The 27,498-nt window shown below is 48.5% G+C and overlaps 1 protein-coding gene across 1 annotated transcript in view; it reads left to right on the top strand.

Moving 5' to 3' along the window:
• LOC119442079 (homeobox protein Nkx-6.2) overlaps positions 1–27,498 on the top strand; it is a 183,327-nt gene that overhangs the window by 109,585 nt on the left and 46,244 nt on the right. The window contains exon 2 of the mRNA XM_049668591.1: positions 2,851–3,221. Within this exon, the coding sequence (XP_049524548.1) occupies positions 2,851–3,221 (371 nt within the window). The remainder of the gene's footprint in view (positions 1–2,850; positions 3,222–27,498) is intronic.

Below are 27,498 nucleotides of genomic sequence, written 5' to 3'. Positions count from 1 at the left end.
CACCTTGGGCAGTGGAGCATCACGAAGGGTGTATGGGAATTGCATATGGCATGTTTTCCGTGCATAACTTCATACCATAGTTTTGGAAACATCTAAAAGTAGGTTATTGTTTCTACACCAGTTTGAGAGTGAGAAAATGCCTTTCTGGAGTTAAATAACTGTAAATAATAATAATAATAATAATAATAATAATAATAATAATAATAATAATAATATGTGTTCGTTATGCAGCAATCTTCTTCTTTCTGGGGTTTTACGTGCCAAAACCAGTTCTGATTATGAGGCACGCCGTAGTGGAGGGCTCCGGATTAATTTTGACCACCTGGGGTTCTTTAACGTGCACTACAACGCAAGCACACGGGCGTTTTTGCATTTCGCCTCCACCGAAATGCGGCCCGCCGGGGCCGGGATTTGATCCCGCCACCTCGTGCTCAGCAGCGCAACGCCTTAGCTGACTGAGCCACCCCGGCGGGTGCAGCAATCTAAAGAAAGCTTGCCAGTAAGACACGATTACATTGAGGCGGAGCATCACAATGAAAAAGATCTAGGAAGATTGAACGAACAGGTGCCGAAGTTTCTGGTGGTACAGACGGGAACCTGATCGCAGATAAAGACAAAAGTGCGAAGTGAAAAACAGGGTGCAGATTCAATGGTCGCAGAAGAAATAAAAGAGGAAGAGAAAGCAACTTGCTAACTTCAATTCACCTGCGAAACGTTATTCAACGATTAATCATCTTATCAGGAAACAATGACACGTCTAGACAAGATGTTTCATACAGTATACATATGAGCAGGATGTTCAAGGTTAGAATAAAAATTCACGCTCTAGGAGGGACTAAAAGAATAGAAAAATAGTCAAAGGTCAACTGTTGAGAAACTATATGATTAGGGGAAGAGTAAATTTCCCTCAAAGGCTAAAAGCACATGCAAGCCGCGAGTACTTGGGCAAATATATATATATTTTTTTTTTACAGTTGGAAAATTCGTATTTCGCGCATGAAATGTACTAGAGGCGGAATTCACTGTGCATGTTCAGGTGCTACAAAACTGCCTGTATGTTCATTCATCCATGCAACCAACCTAAACATATTTCTGTCCATTGTGTGTCCGGCACGTGCCATCATGTAGTTGCGCACTTCAACTAACAGTAGAGTATACTTCGCCCAGGCTAACGCCTCCAGTTTTCATTGACGTTAGTCGGCCTCTCACTGCAGATTTGGACACATTCTTTCATGTTGACAACCTCGATAAAATGCTTGGTTTATAAAACAAGGAGCGTATGTGCGTTTTCGAAAAATGAGTACTGCGAACGATTGCGCTACATCGAGCTGAAATAATTGTTAGTTGCCCAAGCAACCATGGAATTTCCGTACGCTTCGGTATGGTCTTAATATCACAGTGTATACGTTCGTGTTACAGTGCGGCCCAAAATTATCACCATTTATGTACAATAGGATAGGGAGTTATGGCGCCTTCTGCAATAAAGGTTTTTTTTTAGATTGTTCCAATGTTATCTAAGCATAAAGGTCGATGTAAGTCAGGAAATACAAATATATAAGTACATAATGTCTCACAAACAAAGCTTTGGCAACCGCGTATGTTGCAATGCCAACTCTGTGACTATATTGTGAAATCAACTTCGCTTTCTTGCTCCCAAAGAGCGTATCTTTTTTAAGTGCTGGTGAATCTGTCCGCGACACATTCTCTTTTTCGCTGATTGTTGTGAGCGCTAGCCCTACTTTTGTGTTGTACTCAGCTAGCAAATTGTTATAGTACTCAACTGTACTTCTGTTGTACTCAGCTTGCCTCTCAACATTGCGGCTGCTTTGCGTCGCGTTTGTCTGAATTCAACTGTGCTGTTTTACAGCAGTATCCTCCCATGCTATGGTGCGCTGGCGCTTTGTAAAGTGATCAGTGCGCATGAGGAATGGTAATCAATTGTAAAAAAAAAAAAACTTAATACGTAGCTACCTTATATACTTTTATTTTCTCTAGTTTGTGGAAGTAACTTGGCCTACTTGAGCTCCACGATTGGAGACCATAGGACGCGAATAAAATTTTATTTCTACCAGAAGATACTTGCTTGCTCTGATGCACTCGTCACTTTCCGTGCAGCAAGGACATACAAACTTATAAAATGCAGCTCTTTATCAAAGCAAAGTGAGGGCAGACAATAATAAGATTAATGCCTTTATTTATGGTTTAGGATGTTATGAAGATGGCATGAATGGCTTCATGTTTATGTATGCATGGCAGTTTAAATTTCATTTCAACTCTCTCACGAGAACCGCCATTTCTGAATGCATATGCGTACATCTCTGCTGGTGACGTGAATGAGTTTCGCATGCTGGCCCTGTTAGGAAGACAGCAAGACCCTAAGAACGTGAAAAGCAAAAAGATATGAGCAATTTTGTTTTCTTGACAACTCATTCTACCGCTGTCCCTGCTACGCTTACCGAGGTACCTTGTGTAACAGGGAGAAACAAATATATAGGGCAGCAAAAATGATGCCTCTGGAAAGGTACCCTACAGTACCCTAGATATTCTGATCGCCACCGAACGGTAGCAGTTTCGCTGTAACCACATCAGAAAAGTGAAATTCCCCGGTTGCTTTTCGTGTGAGACATAACGGGAGTTGAGCGCTGCAGAAGAAACGATTCGGGGTTTAAAAAAACAAAAACAAACAAAAAAAAAAAACAACGCCATTCACCGCATCTAAAGCGTGCTTCGCCCTGCCTTTGGTGCGTGCTATCGCCTAATGCTTGACACATGAAAGATTTGGGCATGCGCTGACACTGCTGCGATCGTGTTCCGGCATACGGGTCAACGTTTCGCCGTTCTTTCCCGCAGGCGTGCAGCGGCCAGTGCCCGTGCCAAAGGGCGCCAAGCGGAAGAAGGAACCGGGTGGCCGGGAGTCCGAGCAGCCGTCGGCGGCGGCGTCCCCGACGCCCGCCGTGACCAACCCGGGCGGCAGCCCCGGCATCCCGTCCGGCGCCAGCCCCGGAGCCCAGCAGCCGAACTCGGCGAACCGGGCCCGGCTCTCGGAGAGCCCCGTCAACGGCGGCGAAAGTGGCGACAAAGCTGCCCGCAAGAAGAAGGCGCGCACCACGTTCACGGGACGACAGATCTTCGAACTCGAGAGGCAATTCGAGATAAAGAAGTACCTGTCGTCCAGCGAGCGCGCGGAGATGGCTAAACTACTAAACGTCACCGAGACGCAGGTGAGTGCTGCTGCAGGCTAATGAGCGCCAACGCGGAAGTGCGTGACCGGCACTGCCTGCCGCCTCCAGAGAGTAGTGCACTGCAGCAGAGGCGTCGCTAGCGCGGAAGCGTGCCAGAAACCAGTTAAACTGCAATGCATGCACTGAGCTCTGCTGCATTTAGCACCGCGCGATGAATGTGCGTGCACAGACTATCCAGGCTAGTTAGCGAACGTCGCCTAATGGAAGTTCCCGCTGGTCACGAGATACCCCTCGTGCGACTCTCTTGATGGCGCGCGCAGATTTCTGGCGTCGAGCCATAGCACTTTTCTACGTTATCACACTTGGGGGTCTGGGGTGGCGCATTGAATAGGAGGATGAGACCACGTTGATAGGCCGGCACAAAGCATGGCCGCGTTGGCGCGGCATCGTTGAAGACGGCTGGCTAAAACGGCGTTCAGCGTGGTCATGACACGCGGTGTGCGTGTTGTAGCAAGAACTATATATAGCACGCCAAAAGACTGCCGAAATACCAGGTGCATTCTTCTGCAACAGTTGAGAACAAAACCTTCTTGGTGCATGGTCATCGCCGACTTTGAGCAGTGAGGCACTCCATTTTCTTTCTTCTTAAGAGTACTGCCATAATATTTTCTACTCGTCATCTGTTTAGCATTAAATGAAGGTCCTAGACCTCTATATAGGCAGCCAGCGCTAAATCTTCGCATGCCAACAGTAGCGCCGTAACATGCAGCCTAGCGGGCGTTTTTACAGTTTTTGGTAGGAGATGATTCGGTTTCGTGTAAGCAAATTCACTGCTCATCTTGAGGCATCTGTGTATAGCGTCTGACCTGAATGGACACCGGAGTGCTAAAACGTTACAGCGCATGCGCTCCTCGGTACGTACATCGGCACGCACAGACCTTGGCCGGCCGCGCCGGCGTTGTCAAGCGTTGATACTGCCGCGTGTCTGTGATCGTTCAAGACATCGTACCATTTTCGTGGCGTCCCCATCGAATGGCGTAAGCATGCCGTCATGTCCAGGAATTTTGGACATTGGCCCTTCGAAAATGTGTTGAGCTTCACCGCAATACACCAACGTAACTCAATGGGCGACATTTTCAAATATATTATATGTAAGGATATTCGCCGGTTTTCAAAAATTTTCAATTAGCAACGTCCAGCATGTATTCATTCTAACACCATATAAGCATTTACGGCACCTATCCTAACATCGGTTTCGCTTTAGCGCAGTGTTTTGTCAGGACCAAGACGGTGCTAAAACGCAGCATTAAGTTCCGACTAAGTCTCATAAATGCGTATGTTGTTATAAGAAAGTACCCTTTCGACGTTGCTAACAAAAACTTATTGAAACTAAGTCGATCTTCTGAAATATAATTTTTGAAAGTGCTGCCCATTCAGTTACGCTGATGTGTGAAACTATTCTAATCTGTTTCTATTCCATTTCCTGCGTTAGTCTTCCTCGACTGGTCAAACATTTTTGAGGCCACGCCTATATTTTGCCTGCATGTCAATAGATATCACAAAAACCGCGTAAACTTCCTATCTAAAGACGACGTGTACACATTGATTATGCATGATTAGGCCGAACAAAAGAAGAACATTTCTTTTCGGTTCTACGCCTTTGCCACTATTAGCCTTCCGCGATTGGTGAAAATGTTTTCGGGCCATGCTTCGTCACAAAATAACGGAAAATGACGATGTCAGAGTGATGTGTACGCGCTAAAAATCATTAATATGCCGAACAAAACTGAACTTTATTTTTTAATAGCCGGAGACTGGTTCCGAAAGGTATAGAAGACGACTGTCCAGTGATCGATCCGGCGCTGGCTGCTCGCAGCTGCCGGCGAGAATTGATTTCTTTGCGTATGCTAAATAAATTGCGTGGCAGTATAACGTTGCCGAGCCCTTTCGGCACATATCCGACCGAGGACCCGTTTTCGCGGCATTTTTAACGCCTCGTTGCACGCCGCCGCAATCGTCGATGGGGAAGCGGACCAATCGTAGACACTGGCGCCACCCTCTTTATCAGGTTATCTATTTTCACTGTGCTAGCTCGGCCCCACCGACACCCTCTCATCTTCTATGCGCTTCTCGCCTCACCCCAATCAATTAAATAAAGAAAACCTGTCGCTGCAGGCAATGCTATTCGCCTTGAAACCAAACACAATTAACTCCTATAAACGCGGATAGCGTTTGATCAGGCTTTTGAAACAACATTGCGGGTCACCGCCCGTGCTTACGTCGGCGGCGGTTACGTAAGTTTGATGTCAAGAGTATGGAATGAAGTCACAATTGAATAACCACGGTGTAAAAAGGAAGGTGATCCGACGGCGGCGCGAGGCGCGGCGCGGCCACTTAGTGTGACTGTGACTCTACGCACGCCGCTGCCGCAAGGGGCAGCACCTGTTCTGGGGGCCACCTTTTAGCTCGCTTTGCTGGCGCTTTAATGGGCACGCGCTGCGGAAGTGCTTTATTTCGATGAATATATGTCGTTCGCCTGCTTAAAACGACTCTACTTGGTTGGAGGAACGTCCCTTTATATTTCTGCCGACATTCCGATTGACTCCGACGCGGCGAGCAGCGGTAAGCGCAGCGCGCCGTCTGCTCGAGCAGACGACGCGTCTCTCTCGTGTTCGAAATGACGGTATTTTGACTGTAACTGGCGTGAAACATTCTACCTGCTCAGGATTTGGCGTCTAAATAACTAAAAATTGCATATCTTTGGGTATGGGTGTTTAAATGCTGACGGAGGTCGTAAATTATCCACTGTTGTGCCGCTTCTCCAAGGCCTCCTGAACACGTGCTGCCCCTAGCGGCGGCGCTCACTTCCGGTCACACGAAGTGGCCGCTCTCTCGCCCCAGCGCGGGTGCGCCGTCGGAACATCTTACACCGTGTGAATAACATTATGTTATAGGGCCCATAAAATGCATATGTTTGCTATTCGCATTTCCCCTCAACATGTCTGTTCCTCTCAGCTGAAGCAACGCAGATGGCAGCCTTGCCTACCGCTCCTTTCTTTTTGTTCTTTCTGCGACCTTCGAGGTCGGCGTATGACAAAAGAAAGTATGTGAGTTGGGGGAGGGGGGGAGGGGGGGCGATGGTGACAAAATGGGTGGTATGTAACTACCGCTTACCCGTTTACTAGACCTGAAAGGTGCGCATGCGTGTGCGAATTTTCGTTCGCCTAGTGGCTGGCGTCAATATGGGCCGTCGCGCTAGTTGTAACTTCATCGCTGACGTTGTACAAGGCGGAAAAACAGAGAGGGCCTCGGAAGCCGCAGGAGAGAGCAAGCAATCTATTATGCGAGTTTTTATGGTCCCTCCTGCATACAGGCAAACAATGTTTGGCGCGCATGTTCACGGCAGCATGGATATCGGAATCGTTTTCTCACCGTGTTCAAAAAGTGTTTCTGTGCCCTTTTTAATCAATACCTTCATGTTTATTATTTTTGTTATTTAATGACTTAAGCTGATAGTAAAAATACACAGAGTTGCCAAACAGGACAGTCAGCAATACTGAGCTAGTTATATTTGCGTAGCGCGTAGTTAATTATATAAAACCTTGGCTCAAGTTTAACTAAAACACACTGTATAATTGCAAGTTTCAACATACTCAGTCGAATACCATTTTGTTTGATTTGGAGGGGCGAGACTGGACCCGGCGGAACTATCGAAATCCTGCCACCCACTAGTATCACAACCTCGAAATTTAGAGTGCTCGTGGAACGAATGGTTCTGTATGCGTGGCCATGTCCCGAATGTGCCATTTAGTCTTATGGACCATCGTGTTGCCCTCCAACTGATGCTGGGCTTACTTCGTGAGAAGTCTATTCCTCTCTGGCATGGACGAAAATGGCGGCATTGCCTAATGTCACCGTTTGACGGTTCTGAAAGTGCTGCTACAGATACGCGCATCCGAAAGATTCTAGCACGCGTATTTTCTATTAAAAAAATCTACATACCTTTCGCACAAGACCTATGCTGGGCTGTACTGGACAGTGTGGCCCATAGCTTTAGTAATTTTATAGGTCAAGTATACGTTCTTAACGTTGTTATTATGTTATACATATTACGAATCTGCAATTTCATCCCTCATGCGAAAGAAACATATAATCTATCAAGGGCATCACGCTGGAGGGCAATGGTTTGCATGGGGTTGAACTCCCGGGTTTCTCTAATGCGTACCTAAACACTATCAGTGCATGAATGCACAGGCAACCTTAGCTTTCGCGTCAACCTAAATAGCCGCCTAGACGCTGCAAAGGCTCATCAGCTGTGGCGTCTCGTCGATGAGCGCAAGGTACCAATTTTATGTCCGGTCATCGTGGCGAAATGCAGAAACTTCGGCCGTGTACTATGGTTTCAGTGCACGCTGAATAACCGATTCGTTGTCCAAATTTAAGCGAAAGCACTCCTTTTTAAGCCTTCCTTTGCAGCACTGAGCTGTCTTCGGCACGTTAAATCACCCAATATAAGCTGACGCAGGCCATAGTTGGAGGCCAGCGCAAAGCTATTCATGCATGAAAATCTCCAATATCTGTGACAAAGTTTTTCTACTATCAAATAGTTCTTGCCTTTATCACTACATATATATATATATATATATATATATATATATATATATATATATATATATATATATATATATATATCCTGTTACTGTATATCTGCGACAGATCCTGGAATAGCGCTTGAAGACTGCCATATACGATATGGTATTATAGAAGTGCCATACTTGAAGCTGCTACTCAACGACGAAGAGCACTGTATCGCATTTCTTTAAGCAGCCGCAGAATGTTCGATGATTCGGCTTACCAAGATGTTTAGACATCGGGGTTGCGTGTCTGGAAGGTCCGAAGCATGGTTAACAATACGAGCGGAGAGGCACGCGACGGTGTTCGCAAGTGAGAGAGAGAGAGAGAGAGAGAGAAAAACAAAAAAAAGTGGCGCGCCAGCTCTCCCGAGAGGCTGCTGCGGCAGCCGGTGCGGCTCACGTCCTCGCTTGCAGGGAAGGGATGCCTGGTAATGGGCAGCCGAGTCCCGTGTCCGACCGGCCTGGATTTGCTGCGGCGCCCCTCACCGGCAGTGTCCGTCGTCGACAGATCTTGGCTCTGTCAGCCGCCTCCCCCGCGTTCCTCGACGGCGCGGTAACGACCCGAGGACGCCTAAGTAGCGGAAAGGAAGGGGATGCGCCGGTCCTCTGATTGCCGAGAAATACCTAATGGGAATCGGGAGTCCGGAGCAAATGGCTCGGGGGACCAACCAGCCGATGGAGACAGAAGGGCCGGCCGGCGCGGGCCGACGCTAAGTGGTACCTCTCCGAGTGGGCGGAATGGCTGGCGCTCGCCAACTGGCGTCGCGAGGTCGCCGCGCGTCTTCGAGCAGACGCCCAGGGGCCGCATTTAACGAGAGGAACGGACCCGGCCCGAGGAGTTAACTAAGCGGGCTCGCGGCGGCTGCGGGGACACCGTATTATACAGCGCGCGCGCGCTCGGGACGCCGAGCCGCTAAGTGGCCTAATCTGGTGTCGCTTAGCGAGCTCGCCCGTTTCGCACTCTCTCTCTTCTTGTACGTGCTGCGAGCGCTGTTTTTGTATCCTGCCGCCCTAACATGCGCCACTCTTGTCCGCCCGTTTGTGTTCCCTCGGAAGCGTTTGAGGCCGGCCAGGCTTTCAAGGCGCGTTCTCTCTTTCTCGATGCGCGCACAGTGTCGCTCTTGTCGGAGCGTCCGGGGCTGCGCACTGGGGAGAAGGACCAACTCGAGGAGAAGGTTCTTGTCCGACGGAATGAGTAATGAGCTAATGTGGGATCTGTTGAAGCACATTCAGCAAAATCTGTCCGCATAACGCACCGCTCTTGTGGCAACGCTCTGGGAGAACCGCAAATACGGGTCACGGTATACAGACGCTCTGTAGCGTCCTTTATGAGGGTTCATTTGAGTGTTTCGTGCGTTTGTTAATAGCAGTCGATGTAATACGCTCGTGGCCTTATGGTTTCGCTCTTTATAAAGCGGATGACACTTACAATGAAAATGAGTCTTGGCGATTATTATTATTATTATTGTTATTATTATTATTATTATTATTATTATTATTATTATTATTATTATTATTATTATTATTATTATTATTATTATTTAATCATCTTCTTCCTGGGTAATGATTGTTATGCGTTTCTGGCCACCTATCGAGGTTTATTTGCTGCGTGAGCTGGAACACTGGCATCTGGTAGCTCATTTCCGAGATCCTTTGCAATGGCCCTCCGTGTGTGTAGTACACATACGGTTAGGACTAGGTCATCAAAAGCAGCTTATACAGTATACTCCATATTAACTGACAGGAAAATTTAGCCTGATGGGTGCAGTGCTTGATAAAATAGTTGATCCACGTATATTACGGACTTGCTTCGCTAAACCATTAAATCTACTAATCGCTAAGTTCACTCAAGTGTCATTTTTTGTAATTTAGAACAAACAAACAAAATGAACGGAAGCTGCAGTGGCTGCAGCACAGCAGGCAAGATAAAAATGAATTAAATTGTGACGTTTTACATGCCAAACTCACGATCTGATTATGAGGCGCGTTGCAGTGGGAAACTCCGGGTTAATTTTTCTTTGAAGGTTCTTCAACGTGCACCTAAATATAAGAGCAGCAAAATATAAAGGCAGCATTCATTAATACATTCACCCAGCGAAAGGTAAGTCAAGTAATAGCCAGCAAAAGTATTGGCAGCGCTTAAGGAAGCATGGCAGCGCAGCATCTGCGATTAAAAAGAAAAAAGAATTCGAAGGTTACGCTTACGTTTCTTGAAGCCCAGCGGCGTTATCAATGCCCGCGTCGCTTTCCCACACTTGTCTCCGACGCTACATTCGCGAATCCTGTGTTCGTAATCTGCATGGTCGCGGCCGCGTTGTGGCGCCTGTAAAAAGAGCAATGATAAAGCTTCCCGCAGCAGCGCCCAAACGGCAAGAGAACATGCAGCGTTTTATTGTTTACTCTTCATTATTGCTCTCTCGCAGGATCCTATAGGGACGCGCTACAAATGGCTCGGCAAGAGCGTCCCCGAGTCGAGTCGATCGTATACGTACACATGCGGCATTTTAAGCCACTGGCGCCGAACCACTTCGAGCGCAGGCACTTACTTCCTGGTGCTGTTTTACGCCGTTATCTTAAGACGCCTCTCACCTGCCGCCTCGCTGACAGGCGATTACACTTGCAAATACCCGCCCGCGGTTAAAGAAAAAGAAAGCAGAAAGAAAGAAAGCCGCCGGGACAGAGGACGCTCCCCGCACTCCTTCGGACCCCCTAATGAGAAATCCCATCACGTATGGAGGCGATGCGTGCGGCGGCGGTGAGTGGGGTCCGCGCTTTTCTTTTTCGCTTTTCTCGACAAGCGTGCGAGCGCACTTGTACGCGTCGGGCAAATCGGGGAGGCATCCTGCTTTGGACGTTGCGGCGAGTGAGTCCACCGCGACGTCGACGAACGCGGCGCAGAAAAAAGTTCTTTTCTCGCGCGCGCTCGCCAGTTCCATTTAGGCGGCCTTTTTTGTGGACGTTTAAGCAGGCCTCTCTCTCTGCGGTCCCAATTTGGTGCCGAGAGAGAGAGAGAAAGAGACGAGGGGGCGATTTGCATTTTTATATTCCGCTCGGCCGCGCCGCCGCAGCATTAATTAGTCGGCGCGCGCGCTGCTCTATCAACTGCTGCGCCCCGCGCGCGCCGTTATAGATTGATAGACGACGAGCACGACGCGGCGTCGAGAAGCGAGAGCAAGCGGGAATGAAAGCGCGCGCAGCGAGCGGAGGCGAGAGAAAGGGGCAGGCACCAATAAAAACGCTTCGTTATTTCTGGAACCAATTAATATGCCTTCAGCACTTTGGCTCATTTTGATCGCGCTTTCCTCGCACGGTGTGCCGCGCCGCGGGAGAGTGCTTTCCCTTCTCGGACCACTTATCAAAATACAGTTTTTAAAATACTCATTACGCTTTATATTGCTTAGTAAGTCGATCCCTAATGACGTTATGTCCTTAAATGGATAATCGATACCGGCCGCGCCGCGGTCACGTGAACGCCGTGCCGGCGCGCAGCTCCACTCCTGGCTGGCCTCCGCGGCGCGCGATGCGAGGTAGATACCGCGGCGCAAGATAAATAAGGCGCCTGCGAACAGCGGACCCTCGCGCGCCAGCCAATTCGCCGATTATGGTAATGAATGCCGCTCTCGGGCGCGAGCAAATTATATCCGGCGCTGGTGTTTCGGCTCCGGCGCCTGCTGCGTGCCGCCGCGCAGGAAACTCTTTAGCGCCTCTTCAAGCGACCGAAGGAGCCTTACTGCTACTTGGGCAGGTAACGCATCGGCATAGTCTACTGACGGCGCGGAATCGGGATCATTTTGTTTAATCTCAAGAAGGTTAGTGCGACGAGATTGAGCTACATGCATACCTAGGCTGCTCCGTGTTTTTTGTGTTTGGCCACGATAAAAGAGACAGAGGTACGATATATTCTACAAAACGCACTTCAATAGCAGCAACACATTTCGGTTATCAAATACGATCTACATAAAGTTTTTCTCCTGATATATACATACACGCAACAACGTAATTCACTGCAAGCTAGTACAGACAGCTCTGAAGGCACATACGTCTTGAGCACAAATATCTCATTCAAGTGGTCACGTGTGCAAACGTGTCCCAAATAAGTATGTTTCTAAAAAATGAAAAAGAAACCATGCTTGCCTTTTGCTGCAGTTGTCTCGACTTTGAAGCAGCGGCCTGAGTTGCGGCCGCGCATCAGCCGTCAAGATGTTTGCACCATTCGTGATTGGACAGTTAATTGCAGGCTATATGCACAGATTTCGTAAGCTGAGGTGGATTCACAGGAGGATATGACTCACGCATTTCTCCCGTTTATCCGGTGTCACGTGGCCTGGTGCTACCGAAACATACCAATCACCATACGGTGTGCCATAGACGATAACTGCTCGTGACGCGATTTCTTGCCGCTGCGTCTTGGCAGTAATGCAAGAAATTAATCATATACGCCCCATTGCATTTGGCCGTGCATGATGCTGTTTGACCCACCTAAAAGAACTGCCGACAAACGTAGTTGACGAAAAGGTTAGGTAATTTAATTGCACGTAATCCTGATATCCAATACTGTTTAGAATTTGCGTGGACTTCTGCCTTGTTGCATTCACTCGGAAGGCAATGAGGCCTTACTCTTTAAGTGTCAATGGGCAAGCAATTTCAAACGCACGGAAACACCGATTTTTAGGGGTAATTATCGACCGCGACCTATCATGGAGCTCTCACGTTTCATACGTAAAGAAAAGGTTAACAACAATAACACACCTCAAATTTCTCGGCGGAAAGTCATGAGGCACATCGGTGTGGTCAATGCTGCAGCTTTATAATGCCTTGTTCCTCGGTTTCGTAAGGTACAGCCTCCTTGTGCTAGCGCGAGATCACCCAATATCAACGTACTTAGCCACCGATGCTCTCAGGGCGCATATTCGGCACGTTGCCGGACTACCTTCTCACCATCTTGCTTATTTACCAACAGAAAGACCACACACAACTTTCAATCGTATAATTGCTGCCAATCGTACCTCGTTGCCATCGAACTACATGCCTGCAGCAAGACCATCCTTACCTTTATGGTGCCTGCACAAACCTGAAGTATGCCTCACCATCCCAGGAATCACCAAGAAAGCTCACTAGCCGTCATTTGCCCTGAAACAGGCCACATTAGAACTTTTACATGAGGTTCAGAGTGGCCGCGTATATGTTTACGTCGATGGCTCAGTCACGCCTACAAGTTCAGCTGCCGCGGTGGTGATTCCAGCAAGATCCGTCAAAATACAGCTAAAGACGTCACATGTCTCATCAACGACAGCTGCTGAACTGGTAGCACTCCGTGCGGCTCTTCATTTAATTCTGGAGGAACCACCCCATCCATGGTCAATCTTCTGTGACTCCAAGGCAGCCCTCCAGAGTTTATACTCTCTGTACTGCGCCATGGATCACATGAGCAGCTCGTCGCAGAGATCAGACAAGTACACCATCGCATAGTTGACGAAGGACACGCTATATCAGTGGTTGTCACTGTGGCATACATGGCAATGATCGAGCGGACGCAGCTGCCCGATCTGCCCATGACGGCGTCAACTGCGTTGCCACTCCTATTTCGAAAGCCGACGCAGCGAAAAAACATTCTGCGCTTGCGTGTGACCTAACATTGGTTCAATGGAATTCATCTGATTTCACAAGTACACGCCTTCATACCCTGGACCCTAATTTACAGCTCCGTATTCCGTCCGACCTTCCACTACGTGACAGCATTTTCAAATGCGTACTCCTTTCTTATCGGAATGGCCAATAGCCCACTTTGTAACTTCTGTGGGTGCTACGAGACAATCGCGCACCTTCTTTGTGAGTGCCCTCGTTTCAACCCGCAAAGAGCAGCCCTCTCAGTCACGATAGATCAACTGGACAAACGCCCAATAACGGAAAACAACATCTTTGAAAACTGGTCTACACGAACAACAGCGCCAGCCGCCCTGAAGGCACTGCTGCGTTACTTAAAAGACACCGGACTCATGTGACAAATTGTGACTCTACACTGTGGGACGTAGGATGGGACGTTGACACTATGCAACACTAGAACGCCTTCGCAGACTGCGTGACAGTGCCCACAGAAACAGTTCTGTTTTGTGTGTGTGTGTGTTTGTGGTTTTCTTTCTTTTATTATTGTTGTTATTCTTATTCTTCTTCTTATTATTATCATCATCATCATCATCATCATCATCATCATCATCATTATTATTATTATTATTATTATTATTATTATTATTATTATTATTATTATTATTATCTTTCTCTCTCTCACCTATCGCATCCCTACACCCCTCCCCCGGTACAGGGTATCCAATCGGAGATAATCTCTGGTTAACCTCCCTGTCTTTCCTTTGCCTTTCTCTTTCTCTCTCATGAATATACTGACACAGTCACAAATGCAGTCGGGTCGGCTATATACGAGGTACGGAATACGACTAAGATTAATTTTCAATTGGGCAGGTGTCTGCATTGTCACGTTCTGCTCATGATGAAGAATGTAACCGGTAAAAGCGCCAGAACTTTAACACTTTATTGGACGAACTTGTGCACCGGAAAACTGCCCTGGCACATGCCGTGCCTTGAATGCAGTTAATTAATAATTAATCTTAATTAATTATTCAACTTCTCAAATATTATAATTAAGTGTAAAATGTCAACGAGAGCAACATGGAAAACTCCCGATACAGCTTTGTGTTGCTCAATACGTGCTACATAAAAGTGTTTTTCCGAGCATGAAAGAAGTCCGCGAATACACGCAAAGTGCCTCGAGCGGCCAGTTGCGCGGCAATATTGCGTGTATTCGCGGGCCCAGTCGTCATGGTGTGAGTTCCCTTCTCTTGTCCTTCGTCTTTTTGACTGCTTTTTCCTGTAATTGCATAATCAGTGTGTACACGTGATATCATTAGATGTGGAGGTTTCGCGGTTTTGACAGACAGCCGAAGTAGGGGTGGTCCAAAAAATGTTTGACCGATCATGTAGGGCTGATTGCAAAAAATAGAATAGCAGCAGTTTGGAATAACTTTACGTTATAGCGCCCCAGATTTCACCAGTAGGGACAACGTCGTGTATTCGGCTATGTCCGAATATTAGACAATATTCAATATAAAATTGTCAAATGTAAATATAAATGCTCGAATCAAGATATTCGGTGGAGGTTGTGTTGCTGCAGGCGGCGTTATTCTATAGCGGTCATTGGTAGAGAAAGGCGGGATTGAGAAAGGGGAGTAACTCACTAGGGACTCGAATGAACAAGTAACGGCACCTGAGAGTCCAAGACGCTTACACGTTCTAGTAGCTCTCAGCAAACGCAACAATGCGTTCAATGGTTTGGGAGCTGACGCGATGTCGGTGTTCATGTTTGTCGCATAAGCATATCCAATATGATGTAGCCGGAGATCCAGTATTGCTCCCTGGAATCGTGGAATGTTGTATCTATAGCGTTGTTACGATGATTGTACAAGTAGCGTTATCGCGGCCCTCTTGACATATTTTTTTAAATTTATTTAAACATACTGCGGACCAACATTTTGGTCCAAGCAGGAGGGGCAAAAGAAACATCGAGTAAATCGTAACAGCAAAAACAAGAAAACGAATTTGTTGCATTAAACACTCATCAATACGCTAAAAGAAACAACATGTCTGTGAAACAACAACAACAAGAGTATGATACATTTGAACATTAGACACCACAGAGATAATTTTCCAGTGTTGTAGCAGTAGTCTCAGCTGCGAAAATCTCGTGAGGGAGTGAGTTCCAGTCTCTAACTGTTCTGGGAAAATAACTGTGTTTGTAAGCTAGCGTTAAGCGTTAGTTCGGGCAAATAAGGGTGTTAATTATTGATTATGTTTAGGGAACCATGAGCCCAAACGACGGAACAAATAAATAACTAAATAAATAAATAAATAAATAAATAAATAAATAAATAAATAAATAAATAAACATAACCACGATTCGAACCTGCAACTTGCTCAGCCTAAGTCAGACGCGTTATACTCTTTCTGGCATAGGCCGCTATCGATGCAGAAGCAATTTATGCGATATCCTTATTATCACATTTACTTAAAAGCGAAGAAAAAGTTGAAAATGACGAAAATCTCTTATTAATTACAATAGTTAGGCTGTCTGGCTGAGTCAGCGTGCAGGCGGCGTGCCCAGTCGTCTCAGTTTATCAGCGAAGTAAAACTGCGTAAGCCACGATGTTCATACATGCGGCATTTACTGGCCTCCGCGCACTATGTTTGTCGCTTCCCAAAATTCGTGCTGGCGACTCCACGCATTGCGCGGAGCTCCAGCTAATGCTGCTCAAGACCCCCCCCCCCCCCCCCCCCCTTCCCTTCACCCTTTTTTTGTGAGCTTGCAAAATAACTCCCACAGCATGCGCTGAACCGCCGAAAGCGTCTCGGCCCGCAGGCCTTGTGTTGACGCCAGCGAGTCTCTGGGGGGCGGAAGACTTCATCTTTATGCAAGAGCTTGTCGACCGATATCTGCCTCGAGAACGGTACGTCGCCTACTTGTATAAACAAGCGCATCGCGTTCGTGCCGCCGGGGCCGAGGATGAGAGTCAAGCAGAAAAAGAACGTCGAACCATTTGCCGGGCGGCCGAGTGCGCGCTCCTCCGTCTTTTGCCTCGCGACCCTTCGCCATCTGGAAGCCCTTTAGCGAGAGAGAGAGAGAGGGTGTGTGTGTCGGCGCAACGGGCTTTGCAAGCGCTGCCCCTTCATCGGTATTGATCATGATCACCTCGCCACCGAGCGCGCGCGGCTTACAGCACGCCCCCACACCAGCGTCATTGCCTGCTGACGAGTCCGCTCCCATGGGGACGACGACTCTGGACGCTTCGAGCGGTCCGGCTTTTGCCGGCTAGTGCAGTGATCTCGGTGCCAGGGTGTGATGGCAGGTGGACCACCGGTTCGGCCGGTGTCAGCGGGAGAGGCGCAGCATATGAGATACTGCGATAGGTAGCATTCCTTCCTTTTTTTGTGTGTGAACACCGTCCACATTCTTTGCTGTCCGCAGCCTGCGTCGTGCACTTAATTGGCGTACATTACAGCTAACAGTCCTTACTTCGTCGGACTAGATTGCCACCAACAGCTCAGAAATGCAATTTTACCCGCCGGGGTGGCTTAGCCGCTACGGCGTTGCGCTGCTATGGGCACGAGATCGCGGGACAAATACCCCGGCCGGGCCATATTTCGATGGAGGCAAAATGCAAAAACGCCCCTGTACCACCACTTGGAGTGGGTGCACGTTAAAGAACCCCATGCGGTAAAAATTATTCCGGAGTCCCCCCACTACAGTGTGCCTGATAATCACATTGTGGTTTGGTCCCGTAAAACTACAGAGATTCATAATAATGCAATTTTTGTTACCCATGTGTTGCAGACTTTAGACGGACTTGTGGAAGATTTGTATGACGCATGAATTCGAGGCCCGCTTTTGCGTACGAACCGTAAATAGTACCTCGCTTTCTTTATGCGCACCGATAAATTTTGTGTTAAACAAGTCCCTTGCGCATATACAGTAAAGACCCCCCCCCTTTTTTTTATTGTTTATTCATTCTTCACATAAAAACAAACTGCTAATTTTAAGCAAGGACAACCTGGAATGCAAAGCGTAAGGCCCGTATTCATCAGCTGGAATAATATTTCGCTGCTGCTCGCTCGTGCGGTGCGGCGCTCCTCGGGGACAGTTCGAGCAAGCCTTTTCTAAAAACTCGCACTGGGCCCACTAATGCCTAATGGGTCATCGCGGAATAAATTTCCTATCCGGCGCTACTGTGGGCCGGTTCCCGAGCTGGAAAGATACTCAGGGCCAGCGCGCCAAGGGAGCGTGGGGGGATGGAGGTCTTATTCCCTGTCCCGCAAGCTTAGGGGCATTTCGGGCTGCCGGAAACACGGGGCCGCCTAATAACGAGGCACGTCGGCGGGGGGCGGCGAGGAAGGAGCGGGCCCGCAAGAGCGAAAGGACGGGGCCTCACTAATTAATGCCGGCCAGCATCGAATTCCGCTCGGCCGTATGCCTCGCGAGCCCCATCTATCTATCAGCGCCCCTCCGGGATGAAGCGCTCAGATCGGCCGAAAGCGGCGCTCTGCTGCAGCTCTAATCAAGGAGCGCTGTGTTGCACGCTTCTTCTCCTCCCTTTCCGCCTCGCGACAGCGCGCCAAGAACCGAACCGCTTCTTGAAAGCGAGGCAGGGTGGGATGCGGGGGGGGGGGGGGGGGGGGGGGGGGGGGTCGTGCGCCCTTTCGGGGCTCCTTCTTGCGGCGCTTCCATCTTGGGCACCACCAAACGCTTCGCCGTCACGTGCAGATTGGCTGCTGGCACTTGGAGGGGCTGCTTGAGCCCATCGCACGGCTCGCTTCGTCTTACACGTACATGCTCTCAGCAGAACACGGCTGGTTCCTCCTGAATAGCTTCGCTTTTCTCTGGCATCTTTCGAAGAACTCTCCGTTTACTCTGGTTGAACCAGTTATTCGAAAAGCGCGCGTCCTCTCTCTCGAGCGAGATAGAAAAAAATAAAGAAAGGAACATGATAATGATAAGTTTGAAGCCATATCTCCAGAATGTATTTTGTAAAGCGTTTCGTACACGTGATGCCCTCGCAATAGTTTTATTAGATATAGCGCCGCGACCACTCATTTGCTTCATCATACGTATAATCGTATTGGTTTGACTGAAAAGTAAATTCGGTGAGTGAAGGTAAACGAAACTTCAACTCCATGCTGCTCGCTTCAGAGGACGCCGAAGGAGTTCTACAAATCATTTACTGACTTCTGAAGTGTGCTTCTTTGAAAAGAGAATACGGCTATTTCTCATTGCCCCTGAAATTGTCTGGCACGTTTACGGAATCATTAGGGTTCGTCTGTACATGAGGCTTTCACAGAAAATGCGACATCCCACCTATGGTCCATACGTGCTCCCTTTGACTGCGACATCGCGCCCGTGGAACTTGTAAGTGCACTTAGCACACCCGGTTGCATCCTCAATACTCTTGCCATACTTTACTCTTTCCTCCACATTCCTTTCTTTATTTTTTAATTCCTCCCCCTTTCAGATAAAATCATTGTGAGCCTCAAGACATGGGCGTAAAGCTTGTAACAATTGCCTAATTCTTTCAGAATTATAGTTAAATCATACCATACCATGCCATATGTACACTATACATGATGTCTCTGAGACAGTGTTTTGAATATACTTAAAAAATACGGGATTCTTAAGTCATTAAAGGGAAGGTGTATAGCGGTGTTCGATTTTGATTCCCATACATACGGTGGAAATTCCGGAAAAGTATACGGTGCGTATGGCTAAAGCAGTGAAAGTGGCTGAGCCGGTTCAATCGCGACGAGAACGTGCATGCCGTCAACGGCAGTGACGCGAGTCCTGACTTACCGTCGGTCATTGGACTGCGGCCTTGGGCGACATACTTCTGCAACGAAAAAGCCGCTTGTGTACCGAGGCTTAGATGCGCGTAGCACATTAAAGAACAATCAGGCGGCAAAAACTAATCCAGAGCCCTTCCATCACTAGGCCGTCTCTCATGGCCCACTGAATTGTATGTAGCTTTGCGACACCACGTAAACCCCATTGTCTTTGTCTAGTACCACTATAGAGATAGCGTGTGCGTGTGAGTGCGTGCGTGCGTGTGCAAGCAAAACGCGCGTTGGGTTCATCTGCATTCGCAGTTTACGTGGCGTAGCGGTGATGTTTTCTTTCTTTTTTTTTCTTTTTGTTAGTTTCAACTCAACGCGTAGAACGAAAATATCGATTTAACAAGCAAGTACAGTTCCCATTGCGTATGCGGTTTTTTATTCGAGCGCGCGTGGCGCTCGTACCGTTGCTGATTTCGACCGTGGTATTCGTGACCGTGCGAAAGTGGCGCTAATCGTTGACAAGGAGTAAACAGAGGCTGCTGCGTCCTCGCCAGTCGAACACTTCCACGATACGCCGGAGCCTCCGTTGTCGTTCTGCTGCTCCAGCACCGGCTGTCGGGTGTGGGCCGCTCGAAGTGCGCACTGCACTTCGGCAATCCGCCTGAGCGTGAGCTGCCGCCACTTAGACCTAACCAATCTCGTTTCCAGGTGCGAGGTTTGTCGCGGTACCGTGTCGCCAGAACTGTATTTCAACCGTTTCCTTTGTGTTTCGGTCTCGGTGAGCTGAAAACTGAGACTGCAAAGAAATTTACCGCGTGAAATCCGGTGAGCCAAAAAAAGTGCTTTCGAGAAAGCGCGGTGGTTCGCAAACGTTCAAGAATGAGCGAAAGATTTCCAGGCAAGTTCTCCCGCTTTTTGTTTTTCCTTTGCGTTTTCTCTTCTTGTTCCCTTTTTCTTTTTTTCCCCTGGCTCCTGTGTTGCGCGCACTTCCCAACCGCCCTCCGCACTTCGCGTGTTACCTCTCCCTCCCCCCCCCCTCCCCGCCCCTTTTACTTATATGTTATTGTTGCAATGAAAACTGTGCTTGCGGATGGTCCGGCTACTGCCACAAACCAACCGGTGTCTCAATATTTGTTCTTCTTTTTTTTCCCCCTTCTCCTACCCCTATCCCCCTGCTTCTTCTTCGCCCTCTTACGTCAATGCGGCTTTTCGTGAAAATTTACATATATATTAGTTGTATAGCTCAGCGCGGGGCGCGCAGCAACAGCAGTCGCAAATGCTGCTGCTGCGCCGCGCGCGCGAGCGCGTGGACGTCGCGCCGCGCACACAGCGCAGGCAGCGCGCCGGAGGTGCCTTGTTCGAAAACTCCAGAAAAAGTAATTGTGCGAACAGAATGTACGAAACAGGGGGGGGACTCGGGGCGAACAGCGGGTAAACAAGCGGGGCCCTCCCTCCTCGCCCTGGCGCGCGGGCCTCTCACCGTGATGCGGCAGCGCTCGGCGGTGTGTGTCCCGCTTGCTCGGCGTTTTGCCGAGCGGTCCTCGCCACTTTGTGGCCTCCGCACTGGAGCCCCCCCATAGCTGTCGCCGCGCGGCCGCATTAAGCCCGGTTTCGCCGCCGCTCTCGAAGGAACGGCACACCGAACCCGAGCAACGCGTCGATCGCCTTTACTGTTCTCCTTCTTTTTTTCTTTACTTCTTCTTCTTCCTCTGCGTGAGAGATGGCCCGGACGGTATTAAAAGGAACTGATGGTCGAGAACGGGCCATTTGGCTCCCCCTCCCACCCCCTTGCCATAGAGAAGCGCGCACGATGAACTTCGTTCTGTTGCTCCGCACCGACGTCTAAGTGTGTTTGTGGAATTTTTGCTGGAACCCTGCGGGAGCCGAGCGGCGCAGATCGTTTTCTTGATTCGGGTGTGGAGGCATGACTTGGTCTGCGTGAGCGTCGAGTAGCCTGCGGGCCGGGTAGTTGTCTCCTCTCTCCCGCTCTTGGGATCGAAAGGCTGCGCGGCGTTCTGCGGGCTCTACCTGAACCCCGTAATGCGTTTAACTGACACCGGGACATTCTCAGCAACGATGAAATGCTGTTCGCTTTTATTTCTGCAGGTAGTACAGCCGCTAGCGTTTGTTGTTCTTCATACGTGCATACTTTATTTATTTATTTATGCTTTTCATTTTTTTTCCCACTCGAAAGTACGTGTTACTGTTTACCCCCACTAATGCGTCCTTTTGTTCAAGTTTCCTGCCTATGGAGTAGCCGGCATCATGCGCTGCTTCCAACTTCTCCATTTGGACCCCCATTTAACCCAATGTTTTATTGCTCAAAGGCCTCGATGTGGCGAATGTTCCATTAGGTCCATAACTTTTACATTTATTTATTTATTTATTTATTTATTTATTATCTTTGTTGATGCGTCTTGGTAATGTTGGTATTTTAAGTGGCTAGAACTATAAACTGTGTGCTGGCTGTGGTTAATATATATATATATATATATATATATATATATATATTTGTTCATCTCTTCATTTTAGTTAACATGTTGCATGGTCAAATGTCGTTGTGCATCTTCAATCCTATCTCACACCACAGAGCCGCGAGTGGTCTACCAGATCTGGTAGCGAGCCTAATGCGCGAATTTATTTTCGCGTTGGCACAAAATTGTCCGCTCGTGCCCTAAAGTTGCCACACTGGCACCGTTTCAACACAAGGAGGAGCTTGTGCAAGTTTCCCGATGAGTGCGACTCGCAGAAAGCTAAAGCCTTAATCTTCTAGATGGCCAGTCCCAGAGCATCAACATACGTACTACAGTTACACAAGTGTTTCTATGGCATGAAAATCCGGAAAGTCTCTTTGCCACTGTCAGGTCTCCATATAGCAATGAACAAAAATTAGTTTTCCTTGAAAAAATAGTGCTTGGTCCACTAGTGGTTCTAGATTAAACTTTTACTCCACTAATATGCCCCTTTTTAACGTTATGCTGTAATTAACCTCCTTGGTTTCAACGCAAGTACAGCTACTTGGCTTTGGATTTAATTAATAAACAACTGCTTATGAATCAGAGCATTTCAACTGAGTATACAATGCTGCGCATACTCGTCGCTCTAAGGATTAGCTTTTTTTTCTTTTCTTTTCTTTCTCCTTTTTCTTTTTTTCTCTCAGTGCGGATAACTAGAAAACCAGCGTTTTTTCTATGCTTGAGGTGGCATCGCCCGAGCGCAATAGTCTCACCACTTTGACATTGCTTGTAAAACAAAGACATAAAGAAGACCGACCAGCCTCGCCTGTGGCACGCCAAGTTCTTCCATGTTCCCGAACTTCAGGATAGCTTACTGATGCTTCAGGAGTGAGCGCTGATGTGACTATATATCGACTTGCGACCTCCAAGTGCAGTAGAGCTGAAATTCGCGACAAACTGTACGCCTGAAACTCTTCAATGATCAGTGCGACGCACATCGAACGGTAGCGTGCGCTGTGCAGTTAACGTGCACGTATCTCGGTACTCGGCGGTGCAAGTACTTTACAAAGCGTGCGCAAACATATTGTTCGATAAGACCAATTGCTGTTGCTCGTTGTTAGCAAATTTTAGCTGGGCGTGTACGCCAGCTAGCTGCCGTGCTACCAAGGCGGCTTACAGCACTTATCCAGCTCTTGTTCTTATCCCTGCACGGTTAGCGCGCAAGAACTGCAAAGCACGTTGATTCTGGATGTTTGAATAGAGTGGAGGAGAAAGAAAAAAAAAATCTTCCCCGTTTGTAGCGGAGTGCAGAAATGTACGGTGCACTTGACTTTTCGTGGGAATGCGTATGCTGCGAATCGATGCACTCTTGCCGTCAACGTTGAACAAAACCATATTTATCGTAGTTTTCTTTTTTCTTTTCTTCACCAACGCGCACGCTGAATTGGAAAGTGTCGCATGGCGCTTTGCTGTGCACGCACGCCATGGTTAGTTTGTCCAATAAGTTCGCATCGCGCGTAGCTGGTCTGAGCCGTAAAGAGCTCACCGCACGCGACCCCGTCATGTTTAGCTTTCTTTACTCACTCTTATCCGCAACAGTAGTAAACTTGACAAACTGATGGATGTATTCAAGCTATTTGATAAGAATAGCAGTTGCGGGAGCCATGTAGTACCTTCCTTGCCTGATCGCAAAGGAAGCCCTTTACGCCTCTTTCCTTGACTCCTTGGTTGCTCTTGCACGACGTCTTCTGCGATCTGTACTCATGTTAATGATTTATTGTGTGTACTGAAAGTCTCTACAAGCGTTCTATGTAGTTTGAGCACATAGTTATTTGTGTTCGACATGCGCCATTTAATGTTTCCTCGAACAACAACAACAGCAGCAGCAGCAACAACAACAATAACAACAATACTACAACTACTACTTATAATAATAATAATAATAATAATAATAATAATAATAATAATAATAATAATAATAATAATAATAATAATAATAATAATAATAATGTTTCAAAATTTCGGGCTTCAACACCGCTGCACTAATTACGCGTTTGGTTTGAGGCCTTAAGTACCGCATAGGCGGTCCTGAAGCTTTTTAAGCTCTCTTCAAAGAGCGCTATAATGCGGGCACTTCCAAGGGCCAGATGTCGGATTCCCACGAAAGCGCTCGAGCCTTAATAACGGAGACAGTGCGCGCATTAGGCGTCACTAAAGGACCCGTTGAGTCGTATTTTACTCGTACACACACTGCGGCCGTAAAGTGGCAAGCTGCTGTTATACTTAACGTGAGGACTCTTATGGAAGACATATTTAGCGCACGCCAGAACTAGAGAAGGGGGAGGGGGGAGCGGTGATAGTGTAAGCGAGATATCAGTAACTATGGGCACCGAGAAGGGCACATCATAAGGCAATGGACACGGACAGCTCGGTATGGGGCAGCATGTTTTTGCTCTTTTGGTAAAGGTGTAGAGGCGGCTTAGAGACAGGGAAAGCAAGTCAACGATTGTATAACAGTAAGGATGTCGTTATGCAGTAAATGCGCTGTGGGTGTTGAAGTTTTAAGTCGAGGAGAAGCAGTCACAGATAGTTCACCTTACAGCGCAAAGATATTTCTTTCTTTCTTTTCTTTTTTTTTTTTCGAACTGTGGAAAGCGGATACAGCATATTCCACGTTACTATATAGCATAAACGCGACACTTCTTATCGAGGAACCAAATTTTCAAGTGCAATTGTTATAATGGCACAATTATTACACTAAGGAGAACAACTTGCGTCGGTCTATGTTAGCAACAATCAACGTGCGGATTGCTTTGTGCAGCATGCAACTATTTCATCGCTAGTCATTTCCATTTGTAGGTGATAAGTGTCAACCTGAAATTCCTAGTCTTTCTTTCTTTCTTTCTTTCTTTCTTTCTTTCTTTCTTTCTTTCTTTCTTTCTTTCTTTCATTCTTTCATTCTTTCTTTCTTTCTTTCTTTCTTTCTTTCTTTGTTTCTTGTGTGGTCAGTTCTTATCGTCACACGCTTAGTGTCGTTTTTCTAGCAAAGCACGATGTTTTCAGAAACTTTGGCGTCCGCGGAACGCAGTGTCTACACTGGCTAGAGCGTATAGACCGTACTTTATCCGCAGCCCCATCTCGCCGTTTCCCCTGGTCGGGGCGCGCGAACTAAATCGGCGATGAACGCTTCTCTGGCTATGTAGGGGTTAAGCAATGCACGTCGTTTGAGCTCATCATCCACAATCGCACGCGGCGTCGCGCAGGTTCTGGCGCCGCTGTCATCGCCGATCCAATGGCGGATGTGCGCGTAACGCAAGTGGCCGGCTCGGCCCCGCGACCTGTTTACCGCGGCGTCGGCGGCAGAGCGGCGGCGGTGGCGGCGCTGCCTCGTGCAATCTGTCTCCGCTCCCCCCTTTCAATCGATACGGCCGCCGAGCGCGTATCCGCACACGCGCGTGCGAAGCCTGTGTTAATTACGACTTAATTGCTGGGAAGCGCTTCCGGGGAAAACTTTGGCGTCCGCCACTTAAAGTTGAATTACCGAGCGTGCTGCGCGCGCTCGCAGGGATAATGCGGGCTCGTGGGGGGAAGGGGAGGGGGGGGGGGGTGGTTGGCGCCCCCAGCTCGGCGACAGATGGCCCCAGCGTCCAGGCCAGCGCCGATATGAGACGCGCGTCAGCCGTGGAGGAAAGGAAGGGGCCGCGGCCGACTGGTTGGAATCGATCAACTCGCAAATTGGGAGCTTTGTCGCCCGGCGTGGCACGTGACAGTTCTATCTGGCTGGAAAGGAGGAGGTCCGCTGCGGAGCGCGAGGGAAGTCGAGGCCAGCTAGCTCATCGATGAAATGCGGCGGCTGATTAAGCGCTCACCACCGGCCAGCCGTGCTCTGTGTGCGTGCTCCCTGCTTTGCTGTTGCCCGTTCGTCGGCCGCTCGAAAGTTGGCCAGTGCGCGCGCGCGTGACTACAACGTCTCGCCGACCTGTCACGCCGCTTTGAACAAGTTCATTACGCGGCGCTCGGGAGGGCGCGCTCGGCTGCGTCGCGTTCGCTTCTTTCTCATTTCTTCCCCCGTTAGTGGGTGCGTTTTATTTATCGTTCGGCTCCATTGGCACAACAGCACCAGCCGTCCGTTTGCTTGTGAAATTCAAGCTCCCATCAACGCCAAAGAACATCGCCGGTTCGCTCGTTTTGATGCGCTAGAAGCGTCCTTCTTATCTACACTGCGTACGATCGGTTGGTAGTCATATCGAGCAGAATGACAGCTCGCTCCGCCCAGTCGTGCAGAAGCGTCAGTGCTGAAAGGGGCGAACCTTTCATCGACCGTTTCTTCGGAAGCATCAGCGCATATGATCGGCTGCGTCGTCTGCCATGCTTACTCGCATTTGTTTGTTTTCTTTTATTGAGATAGCAGTTATATGGACACTTCAACCGGATTTCTGCAGTCGCCGTCGCCGTCGCCGTGAGGTTCCCTATAGATAAAATCTTCGCCGCGCGCCGTATGCCCGAGCGGAAGCGTGCGGGGACGCGCGCTATCACGGAGAGCGAACGCACTCAATCACCCACGCGCAAGCCAGGAAGCGGGAAGCCAGCGCAGGAGAGAGCGCGGGGGGGGGGGGGGGGCGCACTTCTACTCTGCCAACAACCGCGCTCGTCGTTCGCTCGCCCGCACAGTCTCTTATCTCCACACGGCTCTGACCTTTATGCGCCGTGCATTCGCCGCTCAGTTTCCGTTGAAGCGATAGACCGCACGTACCTTCGCCCGCTGCGCGGCGTATGCGCTCGCTGCCAGCGTTTTGACAGTCGTTGGCTGCAGTCATTCAGTGTGATCTATTCATGTTTGTTTGTGCGCGCTCACACCACGCTTGTTCATTCAGTTAGTAATAGTCGGGCCACATTTTCCAATGCACGCTACACATGCAATGCTGCCCGGATCGGCAGTGCAGCACTACAGGTGTGTCCCTTCGCACGCGCTGCCCACGGTAAGCGCTTCTCATCAACACCACCGTTTCACACGCGCCTTCTCGTGGTCATCGAGTCTCTCTTCATGTCGGTCTACTTACGCCGCAGCACACCTGCTTACTTAATCAGCTCATGTTTACTACAATTCATATTGCTACCAAGGCCGCTCACCTTACTTCGTATGACATTGCTGTGTTGCTATCGCATTCATTGCTTCGCCCTTAGGGCGAAACTCTGACATTTTTTTAATGCCGCCATTTGAAGTAACAGCAAAATGCTTGGTTACTTCTGTAAACACGTAGGTTTAAGGTCATCTAAAAAAATGCAAGAAAGAAACAATATATCTTTTGTAGCGATTCTGCTGACACAAGATACAAACATGATAGCTTAGAATCTGATTTGATTGGTCGGTTGATTGATTGATTGTGCATTAATTTTGACCATCTGAAGTTTCAGATGCCAGTCATAAAAAGTTCGGCGCCGTGTCATCAGAAGCTGGACGCCGTTAAGACGAGGACATAAGCGATGTCCCTAGCGCGTCGAATATTTTACCGCTGTCACATTCGCATTTTCGAGCGCTGTTTAGTCTACAGCACGCTGTTACACAGTCAAAGTACGATTTAACTGAAACAAATTTTAACGAAGTTTTCGATCATACGAAGTGCCCCCTTCAATTCCTCGACACATAATAATTACTCCGAATGCGTTAAAGAGATCGAAGCATGTACTAAATTGTCGCCCGATTTAACGAAGTTGGGAGAGGGGGAGGGGAGGAGGATGGAGTAGGCGGGGCGGGGGGGATATGGGTAACATATGGAGTATGGCGGGTTTCAGTTCAGGTGACGGCCACCATCGCTCTGTTGAGGTCGCTGGTCCCATAAA

Source organism: Dermacentor silvarum, chromosome 1 (genome assembly GCF_013339745.2).
Source record: "Dermacentor silvarum isolate Dsil-2018 chromosome 1, BIME_Dsil_1.4, whole genome shotgun sequence".
Lineage (NCBI taxonomy): Eukaryota > Metazoa > Arthropoda > Arachnida > Ixodida > Ixodidae > Dermacentor > Dermacentor silvarum.
The sequence above is the reverse complement of the archived record's forward strand: the minus strand, read 5'-3'. Positions and strand labels throughout refer to the sequence as shown.